Source organism: Cryptotermes secundus, unplaced genomic scaffold, assembly GCF_002891405.2.
Source record: "Cryptotermes secundus unplaced genomic scaffold, Csec_1.0 scaffold206, whole genome shotgun sequence".
Classification (NCBI taxonomy): Eukaryota; Metazoa; Arthropoda; class Insecta; order Blattodea; family Kalotermitidae; genus Cryptotermes; species Cryptotermes secundus.
Window position 1 is genome coordinate 852,825 of NW_019734313.1, and position 26,507 is coordinate 879,331.

The following is a 26,507-nucleotide window of genomic DNA, read 5'->3' on the forward strand; positions in this document are numbered from 1 at the left end:
GAGGTTTTCAAGATGGCTGGTGTTGTGAGTGTATGTTAGTAGTTTGTCATGGTAGACGTAAAAAATATTTACATGATATTTATTATGCAGGGTATCTCAATAACGTATCGTATAATCATATAGTATTTGTAATCTTACGGACCTAAGGTACATTAATTATGCATTTTCATCCTGTTTCGATAGGATTGAATACCATTTGCCGAGGTGGAAGCTGATTTCATCGTCATGGACAAGAATATTCGGCTGCTGCAACGGTAGGATAAATAGTTATATGTTATGAAAAGCAAAAAAATTAGACATGTTCAGCGGCTATAAAGATGCCACGACTTGTTATAATGACCAGCCTTTTTTTGAGAATCGCAGTCAGGCCTCGTTTCTACCTGGAGATACCTCCAAACAAACATCAGGTCCTCCATGGGACTACTCTCAGCAGCCCTTCAGCACCGTGCCTTGTTATACAGGAGACCAGAGTATGAATCACAGACATCCATCTGCAAACCATAATCCTCAAGTGGTGTCTCAGTTTGAGAATAACAGTGTTCTTGCTCATTATAAAAATATAAGTGCAGGTAATAATAGTCATCAGCCTGTTGTTCGACCCAGGGCAGTAATAAACTGCCAATCAAATTGTAATGCATGTTACAATCATTCTGTTGCAAGAGTTCCTCACCCCTGGAATCCACCTCCAGCAGAAAGTATATGCTACATTACTGGAAACTCAGCAGCCCCCTTATCTGGAGATGAGATTTCCAGATTTGCACCAAATCTAGCCAATTTTTCACAGCACGAGGAATCTTCCCAACATTTTACAAGTGGTTTTGCAACTCAGCTTACAAAACTTTCAAAGTTTGCAAAGGATTCTTCTCCAGGTGTTTCATCCACCATAGCACCAAAGAATGATAATCTGTCACCTGCAGAAGATTCTAGTGTTGTCAGGCCTCAGCACTGTTCATCAAGAATGGAGCCCATACTGGAAAAGTACATTCCTCCTGTCCCAAGTGAAAATGCCTCAACTAAAAAAGACTCTTGCATTACTTGCCATGGTGCATGTACTAGGCCTAATTGTAAGTTATATCATCAGCAGACCATAAAATTTCCCAATCTTGAACCTCTTCCCATCCAACAGTTTGGAGTACCAAGAGAAAATGTTCTGAGATATACTGGACATTCAGCAACAACATTAAATGGTGGAAGTCCATCTTGCAACCAGTGGCATCAGTCACCAGGGCTTTGGCTGCAGAATAGTCATCCACCAAGTTTCTGGATGTCTGCACCAGATGATATACATAATATGGGAAATGCAGGCATGACAAATTTCTGGAGTGACCGAAGCAACTGTGAGATTTCTGCCCAGCAAGTGCCTCTGCCGACAAACTATCACGATATGGCTTCAAATAAACCTGCAGGTCAGGTTAGACACCATCATTCATTACAGCAACAAAAAGAAGGAATTGTGCATGAGGGAGAAAGAAGTGACAAACTCCATCAAAGTATGCTCCAAAAATATCAAAAAGGCACTGAGGTACCACAAAGATATTCAGAAATGTTAGTGAGACAGAAGGGCCCAGACGAAACAACTGTGCCACAGGTATATCAGGACCTGTTACCACGAAGAAGCCACCAACATGAAGGAGTAGTGGAATGTGGAGTACAGTATCGACAGGACATGGTTTCAAGACATCCAACGCGGGTGGTGAAGTCACAAGTTGAGACACGGAGCAACAAAAATGATAAAGGCCATCATGAACCCCCCACTATCACATCAGAACTATGTCATCAGGACATAACTAGGTCACATATTATCTCAGATGGAATCAATTCCAGTCCAGCATTGCCAGATTTTCCTCCTACCTCTGTAGAGAGACATACAGATCAGGTGCAGCGAGATATTTCAAGAAAATTTCCAGCTACCAATTTTGCGGCATACCTACCTCAGGACACTAAAGTTTCCTCTTCTTCCTCCACAAACTACTCAGCAGTACTTGGGATTGCACAGCCACCATCACGGTTCAGCTCAAACCTAACCTATACTCAAAGCAAGATATCCCGAAGTAATAACTATATGAGATTATTTTCCGAATCTTGCCTCGAAGAGTCATATAACTCTTCCCATTCTGGTGATGTGTTGAGAAATGGTTTTGTTTCAAACAGTACTACTGCTACAGCAAACACGGTAACATCGGGTCTGTCACATCGACATATTTCTTACCATAACAGAGAAACTCCAAACACTGGCATGAACTGTTCAGGACAAATTCAGTCTCCATCTAGTAATTCATTACCACTAGAACCCGTTATTAGATATGGTACCATGAAGGACTCAAGTGATGCCCCCACAATTGCCATAACTAGTGCTTCTGTTGCGACCTCTCAGGTACCTCATCTCCAGTCATGTGGCAAGATGTTGTCTGATAATGCCACTCAATATCAGACTGGTAGAACAATGCAAGTGGTTGAAAGTAATCCTTCATGCAGCCTGGGGAGTTCTGCAGGACTCAGTGTAGACCCAAAACGTCTAAATAATTCATCATATATTGGGTCACCACACAATAGACAAGAGTCAGGGGTTGCAGGATCTCAACATATGCCCTACCAGAACATGTTGGCAGATAACAGATCAGAGAATGTTGCTGCATGTAACACGTTTTGTGGAAATAACAGTTCCGTATTGCACTCTCATTTATTTGATGATTTTAATAAGAACTACAGCAATACCCATGTTTCAGGGCCAGAAGCAGACCTGATCAGTCAGTCATCCAAAGAAAATTGTCAGATCACATCACCCAACATTTATTCCCAGAGTAACATGTCTGCAGCAACTGGTGGTGTTAATCAGCAGTTATTGCCACTAATGGAAGATATAGGAGCTAGTCGACCAATCAAGAAACGTAAACCCCGCATTAAGGGTATGATGAAAACTGACCAAGTGCAGTTAGTAGGGAAACGGCATCGGGGAAGAAGCAGCCGGCATATGACACCAGCTCCTACTCTTGATGTGCGACAGTTTTTAGCTACCTGGGATGAGGAGACGGATGACCTATCACCAGCTCCAAGATTGCCAGATGTTGTTCTCAGTAACAGTTCTGCAGAAAATCCATTGTTGGTACTGGACTGTAGAAATTTGAATGCTAATGGTATGGCAACATTGTCAACTGTAGACAGAAATTCAATACCAGAGGGCAGTTCCACTAAAAGTTTAATTCATATGTACCAGCAACAATTGGCAAGTCCATCGGAATCCAGCAATACCAGTAATGATACCACAAAAGGTAACAACCAGACATTACAAGAGAATTCAAATGATGATATATCACAACCACTAGGAGAATGCCCAAGTTTAATTCCAATTGATCCAGACAGATTGGAAAAATTTCGACAATCAAATAATTCTATCAAGTCTTTACCAGAGCACAGAACATTAGACCAGAGCAAGTCCTCTTTTTATCAGACAGAAGAAAGTGGAGAATCCACGCCAATTAGTGGGAGTGAAAACTCTGCCAGTAAATCTGGTTTAGTTGAAAGTTTAGTAGAGGCACCAGGAATCTCTGTGGTAGAAAACATTCACAGCCATCTGGATAATGTTTGCACAAAATCTGATGTTTCTGATAGCGTTCTGCTTAATGACTGTCATACCTCATCCAAAAGCTTGCCATCACAAGCAGATCCTTTTCCAGAAGAATGTGATAGTTTTCATGGAATTCATGAAGACACCTCTGATGTTGATTCACAACACTGTTTTGTGGTGCAAAATGAATGCAGAACAGATGGCAATATTTGGCAGAATGTGCAAGGAAAGTCCAAATGTAAGTCAAAAGATTGTGTCTGTTTCATTTCACATCAAGAGGTTTCATTATCTTGTAACAAGATTCAGCAGGTTGGTCCCGATACAGCATTAGAAGAGAGACATGCTGATTTCCACCAAAGTAGAAAAAGCAGAGCTAAAGAAGTGCGGTCTTTGGTATTCAAGAATAGGGTAGGTATTAATACACTGAAAGATCTTTGTACAGCTGTGATAGAACACAACACAAAAATCAAGCAGACATTTGAGAAAGGTAGATGTTCACATGGAAAGATATCAAATAGAGGTTTTGCTGGGAAGGAAATTGAAGATTTAGAAACAGAACTTTGTGACAGTTTGAATGATGATGAGGAAATTGAGAAGACTTGTGCCAGAAATGGCTGTTCGGTTTTGAAGAATATTGCAGACATATCGTATGGTTCAGATCATAGTTCTGTCAAGGATGTAACCATTTCTGTGTCAGAATCAACGGGGATGCCATATTTAATAGAAGAAACAAATGGCGTTTCTGATCCAGAAATTTTGCACTGTAACACACCAAACAGTAACAATGAAGTGTTGTCCCAGAAGACTGAGAATACCAATGAAGCAGAAAAATATTTGAAGCTGTCACTAACATGTGAATTGCTGGCAAAAGAGAAACTGCCTGAGAATACTAAAGCATGTACCACTAAGGTCTGTCATTCAGAATCTAGTAATTTAACCACTACTGTTAACACAAAAGTCAAAGTCAGTAGTTCTATTAAATTGTTTGATGAAGCACTGCCTCCAAGTAGCATTAAGATGAAAACGCCGAATAAAGATGTATTACTGAATACTGATGCCATTCCAACACATTCAACTGCCGGTCCTTATTTGTCTGCAGAGAAATTGTCCAGTGCTCATTTATCCCAGGATAGTACAGGGCAAGGCATTGCAGGGAAGACACCAGTGATGGCAGATAAAGAAAATATAAAATTAAAAGAGCAGGATTTGAAAGGTTATTCTGCAGAACCAGTTCAAACCAGTGAAAATGAGAAAGGCATAGAGGATGTCAATTTTTCAGTCACCAATGAATCAGAAAAGAACCGTCTTAATCTGCTGTCATACTCGAGTGATACAGGAGAAGACTTGGATATGTCTGTTACATCAAGTACACCAACCCCAGTCATTGTGGAAGAAGTAGATGAAGAATTAGATTTGATGTATCAGGATTCTGCTTTATCTGACTTTGAGAATGAGATCAGGCTTGAATCTGATTGTATTTCATTTTCAAGTTTACCATGTATATCAAAGAAGCCCATTCATGAAGATTCACATTCTGACCACTCATTGGACATACTTGAAAGTTTAGACAGATCCCATACGTTGCCTGGAGATACAAATGATAGTTTCCCATGTCTAGTGGAAAAAAATTTTGATTCTGAAAACCTGAATGATAACAAAGATGAAATGGCAGGAATGTGTGATTTTAAAATATCAGTTAAGGTAGATAATGAGAAATGTGTATCAGTATCATCTAGTGAGGCAAAATCACTAGGAAATAACACAGAATTGTCACCTTATTTTAAAAGCAGTTTTGACATCCCTGATAGTTGTAGTGAAGGCACACAAATACAGCCAGTAACGTCACAACCTTCTCAACTGTTCGTGGCGAATCATCAATCAGATTTATTATCTAGTAGGATTGAGGACGTTAGCAAAACTTCAGATACTGGTTTGCTTGGTGTTTTAGCACCAGAGAGCAACGAGAAAGTGCAGTCGGAATCTGAAGAAAATAATTATGCAGAGCTCCTACCATTGGACCACAATTCTGCAGTGGAAGCTTGTAACATCCTGCATGGCCACAAACCTACAACTAATGTTTTACTAGAGAATATCACTTACTCTGACACCGGAACAAAAATTGATAGTGAGAAACATGACAGTCCTGATTCACTACTTTGTAACACACTGGCAGTCACAGAAGACAGGAATAAGCAGAATGAAGATGATAATTCTGTAGATAAAACAGTGCCCAGTACACAATCAAATGCCTGTATAGTGTTGCATGAAGAACTGGACTTGAAACTTGCAGAAAATAAAGTGAATCCAGTGGGTGCAGAAAAGAGGTCATTGGATGCAAATGGGAAAGACATGTCAGTATCATCAGTTTCTTGTTTTAATGGAACTCACAGTCTTGTTTCAGGTGAGGTAGGAAGAAGACAAAGAAAGAATTGTTCTATTTTGAATAACAGTTCTGTAATGCTGAGATCATCATCATCATCAGACAGTCCAGCCTCTCATGACAGAAGTGAGGATGCAGTTACTTATGATGTGGAAGAGAGACTTGAAGCAAGTGATGAGATCAGAGATTCAAAAGTTTCTACACATGGTCACACTGAAGTACATTTTAATTATGGCTCAAAACAGTTGGAAATTGAAGAGACTGATAATGAGGTGTCTGAAGTTTATCCATTACAAAAAGGAAGTGCTTGTAGTAGACTATTGAAACTTTCAGAAAATGATGGAACAACCAATAAATCAATTTTAGAAACAACAGCAGACAGTTCAAAAAATGCAGCTAGCTTCATGAGCGTGCTAGAGACTGGTTCCTTTAGTCATGAATCAGTAGAAGTTATCCAGTCATATCAACTTGTCACTAATATCAAGGAAATGCCAAAGTCTGCAGCAGCTTGTAACAAAAATGCAGAATCTCCTGAAGTACACCAGGATTGCAGTATCAATTCACCCACTTCAAATATGACAATTGGAAGTGAAAATGTGTCTCAGACAAATGAGAATAACGTAGATGGACATGTCCCACACAAAGAAGACGACTCAGATCTGGGTATAAAACTGAACATTGCCACCAGCCATAATTACAACAGTTCTGTAGTTCTACAGGTTTCTGAAAGTCAGAATATACCCAAAACACTTCTGCTACAAAACCAGAACTTGTGTAGCTTAAATGAAGAAGACAAATTGCTGATCACAGCAGGTAGAAATAAAAATGAAGAAACCCTCAAAATGAATTCTGATAGAAGTAACAGCATTAAAGAACCTCAGAACAAGAATTTATTGTTTATTACTGGTACTGAATCAGCACCTATCCAGCATAACATATTAAATTCCCAGAAAACTGCAGTACCTAACTCATCAGCAGGTCATCCTGAAACATCAGACAAATCTGTAAGTGACCATCTGGAGATCGATTGTGAACCGGAGTCTGCAGTTGCCAGTGTACCATGTGAAGGTACAGCTGTGGCAGGTTATGAAACATCATGGAATGTTGAACCTATTAATTTCTCGAAGAACGCCATTTCCAAATGTCAGAAAGGCAACATTCCAGAAGAGAGGTTGAGTGCGTGTAGTGACAGATCACCTTATGTTACTGAATCACAAAATGTGGAATATTTACAGAGAAACTTCAGTCCTGACATTTGCCACAATGAGCAAGAGAATGGCTGTAGAGAAGATGATGTTGCAGCTGATTATAGAAACACTTCCTGTAAGGGACAGAATGTAGCCACAAGCGTGACTGACGGTGGTGGTGGTGGTGGTGGTGACAACGGTGATGATGATGGTATCACTACCATAGCTGCTACTATTAATGGTGATAATCATGATGATGTTTCTGTTAAAAGTGTAGATGCTGCCACTGAAGAACATCTTGACGATAATTACAATACTGATGCACATATTTCTGACGTTACTGATCATGTTACCACCACCACCACCACCACCACTTCCACTGCTGCTGTTGTTACTACTGTTATTGAAGATGATGTTTATTGTGATAATACAAACATTGATGATTATGATGGTGGTGGTGCTCTTAGTCCTACTACTTCTGCAATCACCACTGATGATGAAACTGCTAGAAACATGGATGCCTACACATCCTGTAAAGACCAAAGCAATGTTGCATGTCAGAATGTAGTTCAAAATGTGACTTGTCTTGAAACATTTGCTGGTGTTGCTGCCACTACTGCTACTGTTACTACTACTACCACTACTACTACTACTGCCACCACCACCACAACTAGTCCTGCTGCTGCTGCTACCACCACCACTACCATCACCACTGATTATGTTGGTACATGTAGTGATGCTAATACTGCTAATGAAGGTGAAGTTTGTGTTAATGTTACTGCTACTGCTCTGACTACTACTACTACCACCAATACTACTACTACTGCTGCCACCACCACCATCACTGCTGATTTTGTTGGTACAAGTAATGATGCTAATACTGTTAATGTTACTGCTGCTGCTGCTGCTACTACTACTACTACTACTACTACTACTACTACTGCTGCTGCTGCTGCTGCTGCTGCTGCTGTTGTTACCGCTATCACCACTACTTCCTTAGGAACTACTGGCACTGCCACGTTTGCTGGTGCTATTTCTGCCACAGCTGTAAATGCTGTCAGTATTAGTGAAGGTGATGAAGGTAATGATGGTTGCAAGGGATTAGTGAATTGTGCTGTGGGAGAGGACTGGCAGCATGGAGCAGACATTCAGTGCAGTAATACCAGTCAAATGGCAAGCAGGTCACAGAAAGCAGAACAAAATGGTAAAGACATGGAGCAGACACACATTACTAGCATGGTCACATCAGTTTCCATCACTTTGGGAAAAGAAAACAATGCTGGGATGTCTGTTCTCATTAACACAGTAGAGAATCAGGAATGTTATCAGCCAGAAGGAGAACTTAAGACCGCTGAGAACTTCAAACTAGAGCAGACTTCTAAATCGTCAAGTGAATGTAATCATAATCGGTTACTGAAGTTTATCACCACATGCAGAGCACTGACAAGCCCTGATGACCTGTCATGTAATTCAAAACACACTGAACATGTTGGTATGAGAAAACCACTTAATGAACTTCATTCTGTAGGAAGCAAGTCCCAGCAACAAGAAGAACCAAACCAAGAGAAAATGGACACAGCTGCAAATCACATAAAACCTTTTCAGCAACAGTGCCCATCTGCAGCTGAGCCAACTGAGGATGCATTAAATAATTATATGCATGAACTGCATGATGAATCACATACATTGTCTATTCAGGAAGAATGCCCATATATAGAGGAAATGCATAAAGATAAGATTAATAATTGTGTGTTAGATATGTCCAGTGGTGTGCCTATGCAGCAGGAGGAACACCATTGCCTGGAAGAATTGATTAAAGATGAAATCTATACTTCTGAAGTAAACATACCTTCAGGAACACTTATGCAACATGAATGGAATTCTGCAGATAAAGTAATAAAGGATGAAATTAGTTGTGAAGTAACGTCTGTTAATATGACCATACAACATGAATGCCCTTCCCCATTGGACCTAAATAAGGAAGAAATGCATGATATCAAGATAAAGACACCAGAAAATGTTTCCCATAGTTCTTTGTCACCTCAGGACATATCAGAAGGCTTGGACATGGATGGAATTGCAAAATTCGTTTTGCCTATGTCTGAAGATTCATCTTTGAAGGAGGAACATCTGTCTTTGCAGGAAAATAATGTTTCTCTTTCACACAGTGAACAGAGTTCTCCAGTAAGTGGCCCAGGGCCGATCCAGAATAGCATGACTACTGTTGCAAGCACCAAGATGACAGTGGAACTAATGCATAGCAATGTGAGTGCACAGAATTCACCTCACAGACAAGAAGCAGATCTCTCAGTTGGTACAGAAGATATGCCACATCTTGAAGTTATTGACACAGAAGTTTCACCATACAGCTCTGATTCATTGGAAATGCCATGTCTTGACCTTATTGCAGACCCTGTGCAGCCAGTGGGGAGTGATCAGGTGCCGTATCCTAATGATATCTGTGCATCTGTGAGCAATATACCTCCATTACAAATTTTGTCGGTGGATATGGACACAGGTATGAAGGAAAATGTAACAGAATCAGGGGTTGATGTACAAACAGTACAAAGAAATGACAATCTTACATTGGAAGTGACATTTTCAAGGCCTCATTCTGTGCAGAAATCAGAAGGCAGCAGAAATACAGAGATGTCTATACCCTCACAGGATCAATTGACAAATTCAGTAGATAATGAACTACCAGGGAAACAGATGCCTTCTGTGTTGACTACTTCTCAGATCTCCTTCAAGTTGGAAAGGAAATCTTCCACAGAAAATGGTGTAGTACAGAAAGAACCACGAGCCAGAAGTCATAGTTGTGAGAACTCTTCTTGGTTGGAAAGAGAAGCCTCCACAGTGGATGGTGTGATACAGAAAGAACCGTCAACTGAAAGTCATGGTTTATCTCCATGTCTTAGTCCTGATTTGTTGCAAAATGACCAGCACAGATATTTACTGCCAGAAGCACAAGTGTCAGTGACAGAGGAATGTGATGGTTCTTTAGAGAAAGCTGTGGAATGTGAGATGCAAGAGGTATCAGTCACCCAAGAAACACTGCAGGTCCTTGCATCATACCTGGATTCTGAAACTGACTCAGTAAAAGTGGTAGAAGTTGAACCAGAGTACATGGGAGTCATGCACTCTGATGCAACATGTGGATGGGAATCTTTACCACTGGTGACTTCAGACTTGGATTGTGTTCCATCTGGTGAAAGATCACAGAAGCACACTACAGATGCCACTGCTGATGAAGAAATGCTGGCATCAACTGGTATAGGAAAAGCATGGCCATCAGTTAATTTGGAGGATGAAACTTCTCTCTCAGGTGCTGAATTGAGTGTTTGTAGAACAGAAACAAATTTCAACATTGAAAGTGGCCCCAGGTATTCAACTGCTAAAGAAACTGAAGCTGTTATCCTTGAGCACAGTGAGAATGTCACCTTAGCAGTAGCAGCATTACAGGAGACTTCAGATGAACCTGCATCAGCTGTACATTCAGAGATGTTACCAGGCCTGGATCCAAGTTTGGGAGATGTCTTGCCTGTTGATTCTGTATCAAACTGGCCGTATCTTGAGGAGGAAGTTTTCTCAGAGTTTCCAGTAGCAGACAGGGACTCTGGAAATTCACTGTTAATGGTTCCCTCTTCATCACCAGTGCCATCCACCCCAACTTCAAATAATGGAGACACAGCCGAGTGTGAGGCAAGCATGTGTTCCAGTAACAGTAGTCAATATAATTTTAGAACACAGTCAGGTTCAAATGACACAGCAGTTGCTATAAAGAGTTTGAAGTGCTGTCTTAGCTGGAAGAAAATATTTGCTTTGTCAAAGGCTGACAGGAAGAAGAAAAAGAAGCAGGGAACTAAAAATGGAGAGAACCCAAAAGTTACAAAAGAAGATACTGAATTTTGTACCAAGTCCAGGCAGCAGTTGAAGGAATGTTCTAAAATCTGTCATGCAAATGATGGTAACAAATTAGGTGATAAATATGAGAAGTTAAATGGAAATCTGAAGAGCCAGCATGACTTAAAGAACAAAGGAGTCAGTGGTTTGGAATTGGGTCCAGCAAAAATTGAAGTCCGTCTTGCACCAACCTCATCACCAAGAGGTCATCCCAAAACGTGGCAGGTTGTAGATGGTCCCAAGTCTGACAGAATCTTAAATCAGGGAAAACCTAACAGTATTCTGTTAACTGCATCTACAGGAAACAGTAGTTGCAGAAGTGTTGCAAAGGATGTTGGCCCATTGCCCAATGGAGTAACCCAATCACCCATAGTGCTGGTCAAGAGACTTATACTGAAACGCAGATCTGATGATGATAGTGATGCTGATTCTGACACAAAAAGCAAGAATATGAACCAGGAAGAACCTTTAGATGCAAATATCAGGAATTTAGGTAGTAATAACTTTATCCAAGCAAGTGCTTCATCATCTGAGCAAACAAGTGAAACTTGTGATGATGTTGCACAACATTGTGAACGACTGGAAGATTCAGAACATGATGATAGTCTTGTGAAGGAGTGTAATTTAAGTAGTTCCTCATTGATGACCAGTATCTCTTCTTCTCAGCAAACTGAAACCCAAGCAGGTGGCACAACAGATAGCGACAATTCAGAATCTGAGGAAGACGTGAGTTCACATATATCATTAGTTAACAACAGTCAGGAAGCTGGAAGAAAGTCTGAAGTTTGTAAGTCTGGTAGTTCTAGTTCCATTATGCTGTCTGAAGAAAATGATCCTGACGGAGTAGATCCACCTGCTGATACAGATAAGACACATGATATCTGTGATGACAGTAAACACGTCAACATATATTCAGATATTAGAGTCAGTGAGTTTGTTTCAACCAATAGCTCATTTTCAGGTGAAGATAATACCAAACAACAATTGCCCAGGGTAATAATTAAGCGAACTATAGGTATGGGCAATACTAACAAATATCAGAGCTTTCTTCGCAGTGCTTCATCATGTAGTACCTCTAGTGGTCAGTGGCAGCCAGTTGTTAGACTTGAAAGAAATGTATCATTAGATGAACTTGCAAAGAGCAGTGCAGTGGATAATGAGATTCATGAGGCAGAAAAAGTGCCTGATAGTTTACGGCATGGACTCAGAATTAGTCTCAGATCTCCCCCCAGCCAACATCATGTGACTTTAGTTCCATTGCCATCATTAGCTTGTAGTTCTGTGGATGGCAATGGGAGTCGTTCAGAGAGGCCCAAGAAACGGAAGTTTGGAATGTTTCGCCCTAGGATAAATGCACGGAGTGGTAATTTAAATGATGGTTGGAATGCACAAAGATATGCAAGAAGGTTTACCCCTTTCAAATCATCATTTTGTGTTAAGCATGATACATGCCCCACTTCGTTACCTAACGTCAGTGGACAACTGTCAAGCCCAAAGTCATACTTTAGTCAGAAAAGCCCCCCTATTAAATTAAAATTTTTTAGCAATTGTAACAGAATGCAAAATGGAACTTTGAAGATGGACAGAAACAGGGCTATTAGAGGTGATAGTGGTGATGAATATATAGTTGTTGAAAACAGAAATTATACCACAGATAGTATGACAAAGCTTACTTTCCAAAAGCACAAGAGGAAAGAAGTTTCTGTTAGAAAGGGGTGTAGGAAAGTTGAGATAAAAGAGAAAGAACTTTTGAGCAAGCAGGACATACCAACTGCACTGAATCAAAACAGTCCTTCAGATAAACTGACAGTACATGATATTTCAGCTGCTTGTTCAGAAGACAGCAATAATAATTTTAATTTGTCTACCTATCAACATGGAACTCTTAAAAGGAGATTGTCTGATGAACATGACCGAGAATCATCAAAAACCGAACATAAGTCTCATAAGAAACGCATGTCAGATGTAAGTCATGACATTTCCTCTTCTAGGCAGGAAAATGCTGCTGCATTGGAGGATACTGGTAATGTGGTGTCAGAAGATTATTCACAAACTAAGACATTCATGGTGAATGAGAAACCATCTACTCTTTCATACCCAGCTGAACAGTCAGTAACAGCATCAAAGGATTACGGCCCAAAAAGTTCTACCATAAAAAAGAGACCATACTTTGAGGATATTTATCTTGAAAAAGATGTACCTCCTTTATTTCAGCCTGACAGAATATTATCAGTTTCTTCTACAAAGAAAAAACGAACCAGTCTAAAAGAGAAAAGCCCCAAGTTGGATGACAAGGCATTAGAAGAAGAAATTATAAGCCTAAGTGCTGAATCCCAAATGGATTACAGTGAAGTTATTTATAAGGAGTTAGCAGAAGACACAGATGTAGAAGTAAAAGGGAACCAAGATTTATCAACGGAAGGGAGTTTTAGAACGTTGCATTATCCTGAAGAATGTGCAAGAGAAACAGGGTCTGGTAAAAATGCTGCTCTTCTGTCTGTCAGTTCTTCAGAGGACCTAGAGCCTAAGTTGCATAAACTCAGTGACTGTTCATCTGAATGTGTTGGTAATTCAAGTACATTAAAGCCAGGTGAACAGCAGACACTGTGTAATAATGTTGAACACAGTGTGGTAGGAGCACCCAAACAAGGAGATGATACTTGTCAAGCCTGTGGCCTTGTTTACAGTAGCTATGATGAGAGGACAGCACACATCCGTCGACATCCCTATCATTGTCAGCGTTGTCATCTTGCATTCCGATCAGAGGTAAGTGCAGCATATAAGATTTTGTCACCATTTTGGAGAAATTATTTTTCACTTTAAGGATAAGGAGATTGAACATTTGATACTTTTACAGCACTTAATCAAAAAATGTAATTATTTAAAACATGATGTTGCTCTGATGATGGTGATGAATTTAGGTGGACTTCGTAAGTCATCTCTCAGAACAGCATCCCCGCACGAGAGAGAGGCATCATTGCTTGTTATGTGAGCGCAGTTTCCCAACAGCTGAGCGCTACAGGCTGCATCTGTCGGGCCGCACGCATCGTCACCTGGAGCTCACCCAGCGTCGCACTATTCACACACTGTTTTCTATCTTCACTGGTCACAGTTGCCCTGTGCTAACCCCTCTCTCAGACAGTGAGTTGGCAGGTCTCAAATGGTTTCCTGTGGAACCTGGAACTATACACTTCTATCATCAGGCCACACCATTGCAGCGTGCCATGCAGGTAATATATTTCATGTTTATAGTGGAATAGTTACATAATGTTTCTTGATGATATGGACAGTGTACAGTTGAATCTATTATAAGTTTTACTTTTCTTAGGAAGAACTGGCAACCATTTGTGATGAATCTTAGTATACAAACTCTTGTAATATTCTAATACGTAAGAAGTGCCAATAAGAAGCATTTCTTCCGATGTTGCATAGGTGGCATGGTAGTTGTAGTTTTATTAGAAACCTAGGCCTTCGTTTCAGAGAGGAAATGCCACTATTTATTTATCTTATTTAGCTGGTTGCCATTTAGCCCTGAAACTTGTTCAGAATTCCCATGACTTGTCATAATTTGTCTTTTTGTGTTGTTCACATAACCTTGTAGAGGAAGTGCCTGTGCACCAACCACAGCAAGCTCTTTATTTGTGAATGTGTATACATGTGTGCTTTCATTCATGCATTCATGTGTGTACTGGCACATCAAGGGGGCATGTGGTAGTGTAGTTGGTTGAGGGGCTATGCTACAAGCCGGAAGGTTGTGGGTTAAAGTCCCGATGAGGTCATTGGATTTTTTCCAGTTGACCTAATCCTTCCAGCCTCACTAGGCCCTGGGGTTTACTCAGCCTCTAACAGAAATGAGTACCAGGAATTAATTAAATAATTTTCCTTGGGAGTAAAGCGCGGCCGGGGCGTAAGGCTGACAACCTTACCACCATCTTTGAGCCGATTGTCTAGATATTGTGGGACCCTCAGCATCTCACAACTCTATGGGCCTTCACGGCCTGGTACAGGGATAGCTTTACTTTACTGGCACATCAAGATTCAGTGCAACTAATACAAAAGCAATTCTGTGCATTTCACTTTCTTACAACTGATTTCTGTAAGATCCAGTCTGGTATTATCCTTGAGTCTCTTTTTTGGTCTTTCATGACATTCCTAATCCTAGCTGTATGTTCACCCTACCGTAACTTCCTTGATTTCATGACCATAACAGTAGTAGGCAAACTGTAGAATCCACAGAATCCATATTATCATGATTTTGAGTGACTGTAGATGGGATTTATTGGCCACTTACAACTCATTTCTACAAATAGTTATAACACAGTCCCTAATCTACACACTTTACAAATCAGTACAACACATGCTGAGTCTTTTCAGTCTGCTGTTTCTTCACCAGTCATTCTCTGGTAACGGTTTATAACAGTGGGGATTCTTAAACTGGACTGACCAATTCTTGTCTTCACAGACTCCCTTACAGCTGACTGCCAGCTCACTCTGTTACAACTCTGATGGACTTCAAACCCATCTCAGCACGGACTGTATAGAAAACACCATTCGTTGTTGTACTCTGTTTCCATGGGAAAGTGTTTGTTTTTTAAGATGCTACTCAATAACAGCTGCATATACTTATTAAAAATCTGTTGCCTAGCAGCGAATATTATTTTGTTGTTTGTTTTTAAATTCTTACCCAGTAATGGGACTACACACTACAATATATATTGTCTTCCATTCCCCAGTTATTTTCCCCTCAGGTATAAATATTTTCATGAACGCTTCATTTCAAAACCTACACAATTTTTGTACTTCCACCCATGTAACAGACCATGATTGCAGTCATACAAAAGAATAAGTTCACATTATTATTATGCAGGCACAATTTACCACTGGTTTGACCAGGGTCTTGGTTACTGAAAAGTTGAAAACCCCACTACATGTTGTAATGAGATGGGGATAGGAATGGTAATAGCAGAAAAGGCACACATTTTCTGAAACTGTGTTGGAAGAAAGATCAACTGTAATAAATCTAGAATCTGTATTGAAACTACTACATCTATATGATTTTCATGTACATTTTCATTGTATACAGTGCAGCCACTTTCACTGATAAAATATTGTGGCATGTAGACCCGTTGCTAGGCAATAACTGTGAAATAGCAGCTATGTAACAGCCGTTACTAGGTAATGGCCACAACAGATGCATGCAACAATAGAAAAAGCTGTTTGAAGAGGTGTTTACTGTGTGGTCCATACTGACACTATGTAACGAGTAGCAGCTGCGATTACGAGAGCCTTGAGATGGCAGAAGAGTAGGATTTAGTTCTGAGACAGTTGCCGGCCAGTAACAGTATGAATACAGAAGCTGAGGAAGCTACAGCATTGGAAACTGTTACCAGGCAGCAACCAGTGAAGACACTGCAGACTGAGATGACTTTGTACATGCTATAGTGAATTGCAGAGGGTGTGAATTAGCAGTAGTGCTATAGTTACTTGTGTGTATAAATGTGCAATAAACCCTGTCTTTAATCACAATCACTTAGCAGTATTTTGTCATTAAAAACAAGCCCATAACTTGGTATAGCATGTGGTGCTCTGGACTTTAGTTTGACGTGTAGTGCTGAAGAATGCTTCTGTAGAAATCAAGATCAAGAAATGCTTTTTTTCATGGGCATGAAACCTGTACCAAAATCATGAGACTTGAAAACGTTTTCTCCCTGTTGGTTCAGTCCGATATCTCTTTCAAATTTTGAGGTTGTCACAAGAGGAATGAGCATTTGAGGCCAAAACTGTGCAGAATAAACGGATGAGAGACTACACAGGTATAGAAAGAACAGTCACATTAATGTCGTCATACATTATGGTACTTTAAACGTCATCAGTTTTGCTGGTTCCATTGCTTTTAGGAACCAAAGGCTACGTCTCCATTCTGTTGTTTCAGCGCTTTTATAATAATCTCCTTCCCAGTACTATTAATTTTAATTATAAACCATATTAAGAAATGTGATAGAGACAGAAGAATTAAAAATTTAGCTGGTTAGAAAATTTACATCCAGAATACCTCTCTAGCATTAGAAAGGTATGATTAGATTCTAAAGGGTTCTGATAATGGTGTGTAACACTAAGAATTATTAGGTTTCTTAACTTTGGCCAACATCCAGTGTTCTCTGATATGTAGAATGCTGAATGATGGCCAAAGTCCACAAACCTAGTAGTTCTAAGAGTTATGATGTGTTACCCAGTGGATCAGAATGACAAAAGTATTGTTAAAAAGGTGAAAGGTAAAGGTGGTCCTTTGCTTAATTAATTAAACACGACTCCATGAAGATGTATGGGGAAGTGGAGGTATACCTCCACCATTCTTGACCATGGCTCTAGGTGAAAGTGAGTGGTCAGCTTCATGCCTGTGCCACTTTACCCCAGGGAAAGATACCCTGGTACCCATCGGATAGGAGGCTGGATGGACCTCACAGCCAGTCTGGACACTTTGGAAAAGATAAAACTTTTGCCACTTCCAGGAATTGAACCTTGGCCATCCATCCCATAGCCTCTTGCTACACTGACTGAAGTAACCTGGTTTCAATATTTATTTTGGTATTCTGTGGAATATTAAATATTGTGTGTATATGTGGCAAGGGTTAAAGAGAGGTTCTGGAAACTCTGTTGTGGGATATGACACCATGTAGTCTGTTGAATGTCAACCAGCATTCAGAGGAACATCACTTCCATCTTCAATGCTGATGAATAAGCCAAGCAAGAAACCGGCATGAATACGTATGCCAAAAGCTCAACAAGGCCCTTTATTTGATTAAATCCTTATGTGACTCAGTTAGCTGACCTGTATTAAGAAATGTTTATTTTACTAAGTTTGAATCTCAAAGACAAGACAATAACTCCGTCCAGTGTGGCTATTTAAGTTTTACTACTTGAAAACTCGGCACCCTTACATGTTTAAATCCTTGCAGATCATCTTCAGAGGGAACATCAATACTTATTTGGAAACCACTATCACAATAGGTGTTCTGAGTGCTAAATTACATATACACACAATCAAATTTTTTCAAAATCACAGCAGCTTTCCTGGTTAAAGTTTTTAAAATTTTTAAAACTTTGTTGTTTAAGTTAAAATTTATAAAGCAAGTAGGCTCGTGTCACTTCTCCTATCGTCTTTCTTGAAGGCGGCTGAACTTGTGCCGCCTGTCTATCATGAGAAGGAGATTCTTAGTATTGTCCGTGTTTGTTCATGGTGTGCTGTGTTGTTATGTGACTCAAATTATCATTAGAAAGACAACAGTTGACTCTTTAGTGCACAACTCTGTCCAAATCAAGTTTAAAACAAAATATGTGTGCTGGCCACACTCCTGGCAGCATTTAAATTCATATGGTAACAAAAACAACACTATACCACATTCAGTATGGAAACTTAACAAACTGCAAAAAGTCTTATACTATAATAAATTTATACTAAGAGACAAATATTTACAAAACATTATGCCCACATTGTGATTTAAAATCTACAACAGTAACAATATTTTCTTTGTTATATAAAAAAGAAAGGTATTTTGTTGGAGTTGTTTTGTCTTTGTAATTGTTATTGTGACAGACCAGAATGAAACAAATTAAGTTTGAATCTGTATTGAAATATGGTATTATTTTTTGGGGTGGGTAGCTTGAGTGATTAAAGGTGTTAATAATAGAGTATCCTGTAGAATTTAAGATTTTAACTGTTACCTCATTATATACATTTTTGAGACTTTATGTTTTATAATAAGGAATAAGATATATACAACTCAGTATTCTGACCTTCACCGCTACAATGCCATACATAAACATAATTTGTATGTACAATATTGTCGATCATTGCAGTAAAAGTGTAATTAATATGGGAATTAAAATATTTAATTGCTTTCCCCCTGAATTGAAAAGTGTTAAAAATTTTAATGTTTTTAAGAGGAAAGTAAAAAATGATTTGCTGTGCAGCACTTTCTTTTCTCTTCAAGAGTTTTTCAACTAATTTTGGATTGATGACTAGCTTGTTGATTGTGTTTTTGGTTTGCAATTTTTAATATTGTGTTTACATGTTTTGTATTGCTGACATTTTCTTTTGGTCTTCTGTATTTTTTATTATGTTCCTTACAACAGTTGCTATGTTGTAGTGATAAATCACTGTAAATTTTATATGATGTATTTGCTATTATTTCTTGACATGTCCAATTGTATTCACTTCAGTTATGGACGAAAATAAAGTTGAAAGTTGAAAGTAGGCAGCAAGTTAGGCATACTCTTGAACCCTGAAGATGGAGACAAGATGTTCCTTTGGAACATTGGTTGACTTTCAGCGGACTACGTGGTGTTTTATCCCAGAAGATAGAACTCTTCACAACCACCACCATGAGAACCTCAAATCCTACATTCTGGGGTCTCTGTTCCAACCTGAAATCAAAGTTCTTATAGTTGTGGTGGTTAGGTGGTTATTGAGTAATTCGCTTGATACCTTGGCTTGGCATGTCACTGTGCTTTGAATGGAGGAGTCAGTCTCTGGATGTAAACGGTACTGCCCAAATTTTTTAAATTTAAAAACAGAAAGTGTGTGAAGTTAAAGTGTCATGTTGGAGGAGGGAGCAGGTTGAAATGGTAAGCATGTAATGCTGTTGGCTTGACTTCCTGTGTTATGTCTGTAGAAAATATACAGTAATTTTTCATGGAGGGAATTATAAATATTTCCTTGGTGGAAATATTTCTGATGACCTCTTCAAATTAAAAGAATAAAACCAGCCACACCCGTCATAGTAAAGGCTGAGATAGTATTAACAAAAATGTATGGCTTCCTGAGTGAGAAAATTCAAGCATAAACTTGAAATGCAAAAGAGTGTGCTGCTGCAGTTGCCAGGAAATCAGAAACCACTGTGTGCTAAGCAAGCAGAGAAGTTGGCATAGCAAGCTTTAGCAGAGACCAAAGCCTTGTGGTAAAATTTAAAAATCCTGTTGTAAAAGAATCAGAGGTGGTGGATTCAATTGATGTGTAACCAGGAAAATTATTCACAATTTTCACACATTGAAGAAAGAAGTTCCAATATTAAAAGGTGTTTGTGAGCTTGAAAGGAAAAAGCGTGTCCGGTGATGGGCTTGAACCTTTGGATTCTGCTACCACAGTGTTTGTTGTTGTTGTTATGACAAGACACATTTCCTGTAGTATTGATATTAATTACCATTGGTAGTTTCAGATGAATTAATTCCTATGTAAGGAAGCAAAAGTTCTGAATAGAATGTGCACTGTCTAAAGTAAGGATGGAGACTATCCTCTCTGATCTCATTACTTGGGGAAGGGAGATATTGAACTGTTAATGGTTATGACCAAGGATACAGAAGATTTATTCTAACTTTTTAGTGTTCTAGAAGGCAGAAAGGATTATGATTTTGGAGGGGGATGTCAACAGCCCATTCCTTAATCTCTCAGTTTAATCAAGAACCTATTTCTTTAAAATTTTAAAATTATTTGTTGCATACAGTTAGAATGTTGCTTATAAGCATTAAAATAAATGTTACACAACCAAGTTGCTAACCTGAGAATGTACATTTAACACTAAACTTAAGTTATTTGCTCTCTTGTTAGGATTTGCTGTTGAGGAAGGAAGAAAACTCCAGTAACACTGCAAGGAGCAACTTCAGAATACCAGAAGACTACCCATCCAAGTCCAGTGATTCATTATGAGTAGTTGTGTGCAAATGTGAAACTGCAGTATGACAATATGCTTGAGATTTTATATGAAACCAGAGTTGTTGCTTATATTAACATATTTTCAGATAAAATGCTCATTTCATGAACTTGAAATTTATTTTTATTGCACTTTTTAGATAGAAGTATAGTTACCTTTTGGCAGTACTTACATATTGAAACATGTGAAGTAAAGTCCTGCTGTTTTGAGAAATATTACAAAGCAATTTAGCCATATCACTGTAGACAGTGCTGGCAAGATCTCATTCAGATACTCTACCATGTTAACATAAATTATTGTAGTTTGCCATCCATATCTTCTTCTGGTTTTGAGTTGCAGTTGGAACAATCATTTGAACATATCTTAAAAGAACAGCTTTGTTTTATTAGTTCATGATGGATTGTTAAAGTTTGTATGTGTGTGTGTTGGAGGTGGACAGGGTCCTGATGGCATGGTATTGTGGATGTTTTGGAGAAATTGACATTCTGCATCTTCAAGGCAGAGTGACTGGCAGAAAACCTCCAGTAGGTCATAAAACTAACTCTCACAGACTTATTAAAAAAGTCTTTTTGTTTTCTTTTTCTTATTATATGGCTACGTGTTTGACCATGAAGAATCATCATCAGATGTACACAGGTCAGCCAAATATATGTAGACTGCAAGTACAAATTTGTTAAAAGTAATCTGTAGTATATTGTTAGTAACTACCTGTGAGCTATGGAAAATATTATGTTACTAATTCACTCTGAAGATAGAACTGACAGTTACTCCAAAATATTGGCAGACCATATGATGTCACCCAAAAAATGAAAATGCAGTTTTCATTGTGGGTGGTAATAAAATTGATTAGTTGGAAAAAGGAACATATCCAGTGACTGAAAAGCAAATATATTCCCTTATCCAACTAACTAATTTAGTAAAGTTTTATTACATTAGACTTTGCTGTGTGTTGGAAAGCAAAATTGAGGTTCCAAACACTTCTTCACCCATTTTATGTTCCAGTGTGGATGTGGACATGCTTGTGTTATAACCATAGTCCATATTAGAAGCCATCAGTCCAGTTCACTTCTATAGAACTGACATGCTGATGGGGCCAGTTCATTATTTACCATTTGAAGATGGGGCTCAGTGGAAAAAATGTTCAGAATCTTGCAGCAGTAAAACTTTTGTTGCATCTTTTAAAGATTTGGTCCCTGGCCCAAAGGTTTTAACCTGTGGAGTTTCCTAATACAGTTTCTTTTGTACAAAAATATTTCACTTGATGCAACTTTTAAACATTTGCACACACTACACCATTCACCAAGTGCATTTTTTGTTTCATTTTCTTCATGTTGTGTAGAGGATAGAACACCATGTGAATCAAATGAAGCAGTTGATGGATACATATTTTGCTATAGATTTCATTTATGATGTGTATTGTCTAGTTATGAGTTACAGCAGAGTTATTTTAAAGGAACTCATCTTGTCCTACAAATGATCTCTTTGAGGATACTTGTATGCAATGATTCCTATGTTGTGAAGTTGCAATGCCAGTTGAAGGGACCTACTGTGTATATGTGTGCATGTGAGGAGGGGCACATGCTGTTCCCATGGTGTTATTTTGCAGTTTATGAGCTTCATATATTTCTACTGCCCATTGAATTCAGGGCCTTATTTGAATAGTGATTGGGGTAACTCCCTCCTGTTCAAAATGTCAGACAGTGGGAAGGAGATTTTTCCCGGAGATAATTTATTTATGAAAGGAATATTTAGTGGTGAAAGACTTAATCTTCTGATTTGTTAATCTGTATAATAAAACGTTTTTTAATGTTTTTTGAATGTTGTAAAAATCTTACTTTGCTGCCAAGTCACTTTAAGGCTTCAGAAATTAACATTCTCCAAAATGTGTCTCTATATATTTATTTTTGTAATTCTCCAGATTTAAAATATGTTTATTCACTTGTCAACTATAAGTTTTTTATCATTTGGCTCCAATATGTAGGATACTTTTTGAACGGTTGACTATTATTTCAGTGGTCAAGAGATGAACTGGCATGTGTTCATCACCTCATTCACAATAGCTGTATTAGTTCATGTATATTTTAAACTATAAGAGATGCACCACTGTGCAACTCTGACATCATCTAGATTTTTCCACTTTAAGTAATACCAATCAGCAGATTCATACTTTTGTAGTCACAAATCTGAGTTATAGCCTGGTTCTGAAGTTGTCTTAGTTGAGTAGCCATGGTACTTATTTATACTCCTAGCAAAGCTGTAGAGCACTGGTTATGGTATATTCTATGGAAGATTTTCTCTAATGGAGATCCTCTGTTAAATTGGCAGATTTGGGGACAGTGCTGGAATGTTGGATGAAACACACATCTTGAAACTCCCTAGCTGCATATATTTGGAGAATCTTAAAATTGAAATATTCCATTTATTAGTCCTTAGTATGGTACAGAAGAACTGTTCAGTTTCAGTATCTTTCATCTTTGTGTTTTGTTTACCATGTTTGTGTCATATGTCTACAGCCTTCAGTTTTGGTTGGAGTTCCATCAACAGGAATCATTTTCATTGTGATTAATATTACTGAAAGTAAAGAGTGCAGCTTTTTTTACATTAGCATGGAAGTTTGAAATTAGTATCCATGGGAACAGGCATACATATCATTAACATTTAACCGTGTTTTTAAGAAGTTACATAAATGTGAATCCAGAATTTCATGTGTCGTATAATTTTTTGACTTATAAAGTGAAGCTATGTGTTGCTGTTTGCTAGTTATGTTTTAAGGAGTTCCTCAACAGCTCCCTGCTGAATCACAACTTAAAGAATCACTGCATCAGATCCTTCTTGGCTGCCTGACCATTATCAGTAATCTGTATGTGATCTGGCACTTGGTAATCAAACATAGTGTTTTCCCTATCTGTTAGTGGTTCCCAGCCTTGTTTATCTGTTACCCTAAATTGAATACCTACAGAATCTCAGGCTTAATTTTTGGCACTTTGTGCATTAGGAAGTATTACCCACCTGACCTGCAGTTGGGAACCACTGCTCTATGTGGGGTGTTAATGCGGCAGTTTCAGCATCCTTTAGCTCTGTCGTAACCTTATTGTTAGTATAAGGCTATCCCTTGCTGCATTATCTAGTGTAGTTTTATGGATAATGCAAATGGGAACCTGCTCAATTATTGGGACCAAAACAAACATAAATATAATGGAATTTACTGTTTTGCTTGAATTGATGGAAGAGTTTAATCTATATATATATAGATATATATATTTATGTTATGTATATAATTTTAGTGTTACATAATGTCTATTTAATGTTGACAGATGCTCTATTCTGTAAGTTCCTACTTTTATCTTGCTAAGATTTCTTTTTAAATCAAACCATTGTGCAGAACAGTATGAGTATGTTGCTGTGGAAGAAGAAACCTTGGCAATCAGGAATTGTGGTGTTGCATACAACTTACCAGCAGACAGCTGAGACATACATATTACACCCATTGATCATCTTTGGTATAGGGTTCCTTGCCCTCTGCCACACCAAAATTGTTTTGCAGCACATCTAATTATTCACAGCATTTTCTTCCCACAGTTCCAAATGAATAAAATTCAACAAACATTTCCAGTAGGAAAACTGCCACATTTCCTTTTTTGTTGGAATGAATGCAGAAAGTACTGATAACCAATTTTATTTCATAACTGATAAATCTGAAAACTATACAATTTAAAATCATTTTTCTATATAATCAAAAATAGCAGCATTTGACAGATGTTCTAAAGTCAAGTAAATGTAAATGGGATTTCATCCTGACCAAAGCACAGTTCCACAGTGTTTGACTTACTTCAGGTACGTGTTTGTCTGTACTTACAAATTTGTTAAGTACCAAAGACATGAGTAAGTCAGCAGTTTCATTGTTTTTGTGAATTTGAGTTCCTTTGGCATGTCTTCTAAGACTATGAATATCTTAGTTTTGCAACGTTTTTGTCTTCTGCCTCAGATCAGATGTCTCTCCCACTCTTAATACTGTAATGTGTATCACGTTTTGGAACAGTTATCTCACTGTCAGCACCCACTTGAAATCTTGATGGCACCTTGTTTATATCCATTACTGTTTCACTGTCCTATCACTTTGCTGTCATATTCTTACATCTGGCACTGAAGTAACTTGTGATTCACAGCACACACTGCTTCTCATCTGGTTCTTCACACATACCCAAAGCCCAGACTGAGGAGAAGGGGGAGGGTACATGAAGGAAACTGGCAACCACAATTTCTGAGAAATGTCACCAATTTCTAGCAGGCAACTGGTTCCCAGATTAGCAGGCTTACACTAAGGAAATGTATGTTTGGTTAGTTGCTCACATCATCTTTGCTTGTCCAACGTAATGCGTGGTTGTAATTTTTATTTTCACACACTTATCTTCTGCAATGGCAGATAATAATATTGATCCTGTCATAATATGGTGGTGGTTGAGGTGGTGTGAAAAGAGAGGATGACAACCATAAGGAAAACATTGGAATGTGAATTCATTTGTTTTAATTAAGGTCAATTTTGGCCACGCCATAGCTCAAGCAGTTAGTTGTTGGCTTCCCACTGCGGCAGCCTGGGTTCGATCCCTGGTCAGGTCAAGTGGCGCTGGGGCAAGTTTTCTCCGAGTACTTCGGTTTCTCCTGCCAATCTTCATTCCACCAAATTCTCCATCATAATTAGCTGGGGCAGGCTACAGTAGGCCAATCATTGGCCGCCATGCCGACTGGAGCCAGTTGGACTCCACCCCCCCCACTGAGCGAATTTAATCAATTTGAGGTCAATTTATTTTAATCAGGAAACATCATGTTCACATGCAATACAAAATTTTGACATAAGTGCAACACTTTTAGCAAGATAGAAGACACCTGATGGCCGTATACAGCCAAAACATGTAGTGTGGAAGGGTGACTAGACAATAAGTAGCTTTTGAGACAGGAATATATGCATAAGATTTGATATATTAATGCAACAGGATGCTTAAATGCAATTCTAGGAAAAGAAAACATTAGGTGCATCCATTCTTCCATAACAATTTAAACCCAGGGGCTTATATTGTTTCAGAAGAACTTAATCAGGATCCAGACTCCTTCATCTCATGAGAAATTCTTTTCCAAGCCAAATCTATTATGTTCTGCCTAGTGTAGTCTGTGTGGCATTAGTCATACATACCAGGCTCCTCCTGAGTTAACTGCACAGAAACAAAATTAGCCCCTTCATCAACCTTTCATGCTATCACAAGAAACAAATGAGTCACAGAAGCACATTAGAACAGCTGACACTAGGAAACTATGCAGCAATGCAACTGTGAGAAGACTGGCTTGCTCGGTTGCTTAGGAGTCGAGTTTCTAAGTTTTCCATGAGTTGCATTGCCATTTCTTCAGTTTGCGCTGCTCCATTCAGTTCCACATGTTCAACTCAGTCTGATAACAGTTCTTGGAAATTGTGGTTACATTGTGGTTATCAGTTTCCTTGCCGTTGCCTCACCCTAAGACTGACCATACTGGACTTTCACAACTACATTTTATAGCCACAGTCATTCTAGAAGTCTCTTGTGGGTTCAGATCCATCCAGAAGCAGGGAAGCCTTGGTGTTACCAAAAAAGAGAGGTATGTGCAGGCACTGACACCACCATCTCTCAAACTACAATACTCTCTCTTGAGTAAGCCATCTAATCATTGGTTATCCTTTGGATTGTTTATGTTCTGTTTAAGATAAATATTCTTGTACTCGTCCAGTTCGCTGAAGT

General features: G+C 38.7%; 1 protein-coding gene across 1 annotated transcript; it reads left to right on the forward strand.

Moving 5' to 3' along the window:
• The first annotated feature begins 17 nt into the window (after positions 1–17).
• Positions 18–22,216, forward strand: LOC111868505 (serine-rich adhesin for platelets). The gene is made up of 3 exons (XM_033753077.1): positions 18–13,801; positions 13,957–14,265; positions 20,640–22,216. The coding sequence occupies exons 1-3, from the start codon at positions 299–301 to the stop codon at positions 20,736–20,738; spliced, it is 13,911 nt and encodes a 4,636-aa protein (XP_033608968.1). The 5' UTR covers positions 18–298; the 3' UTR covers positions 20,739–22,216.
• Positions 22,217–26,507: the final 4,291 nt, after the last annotated feature.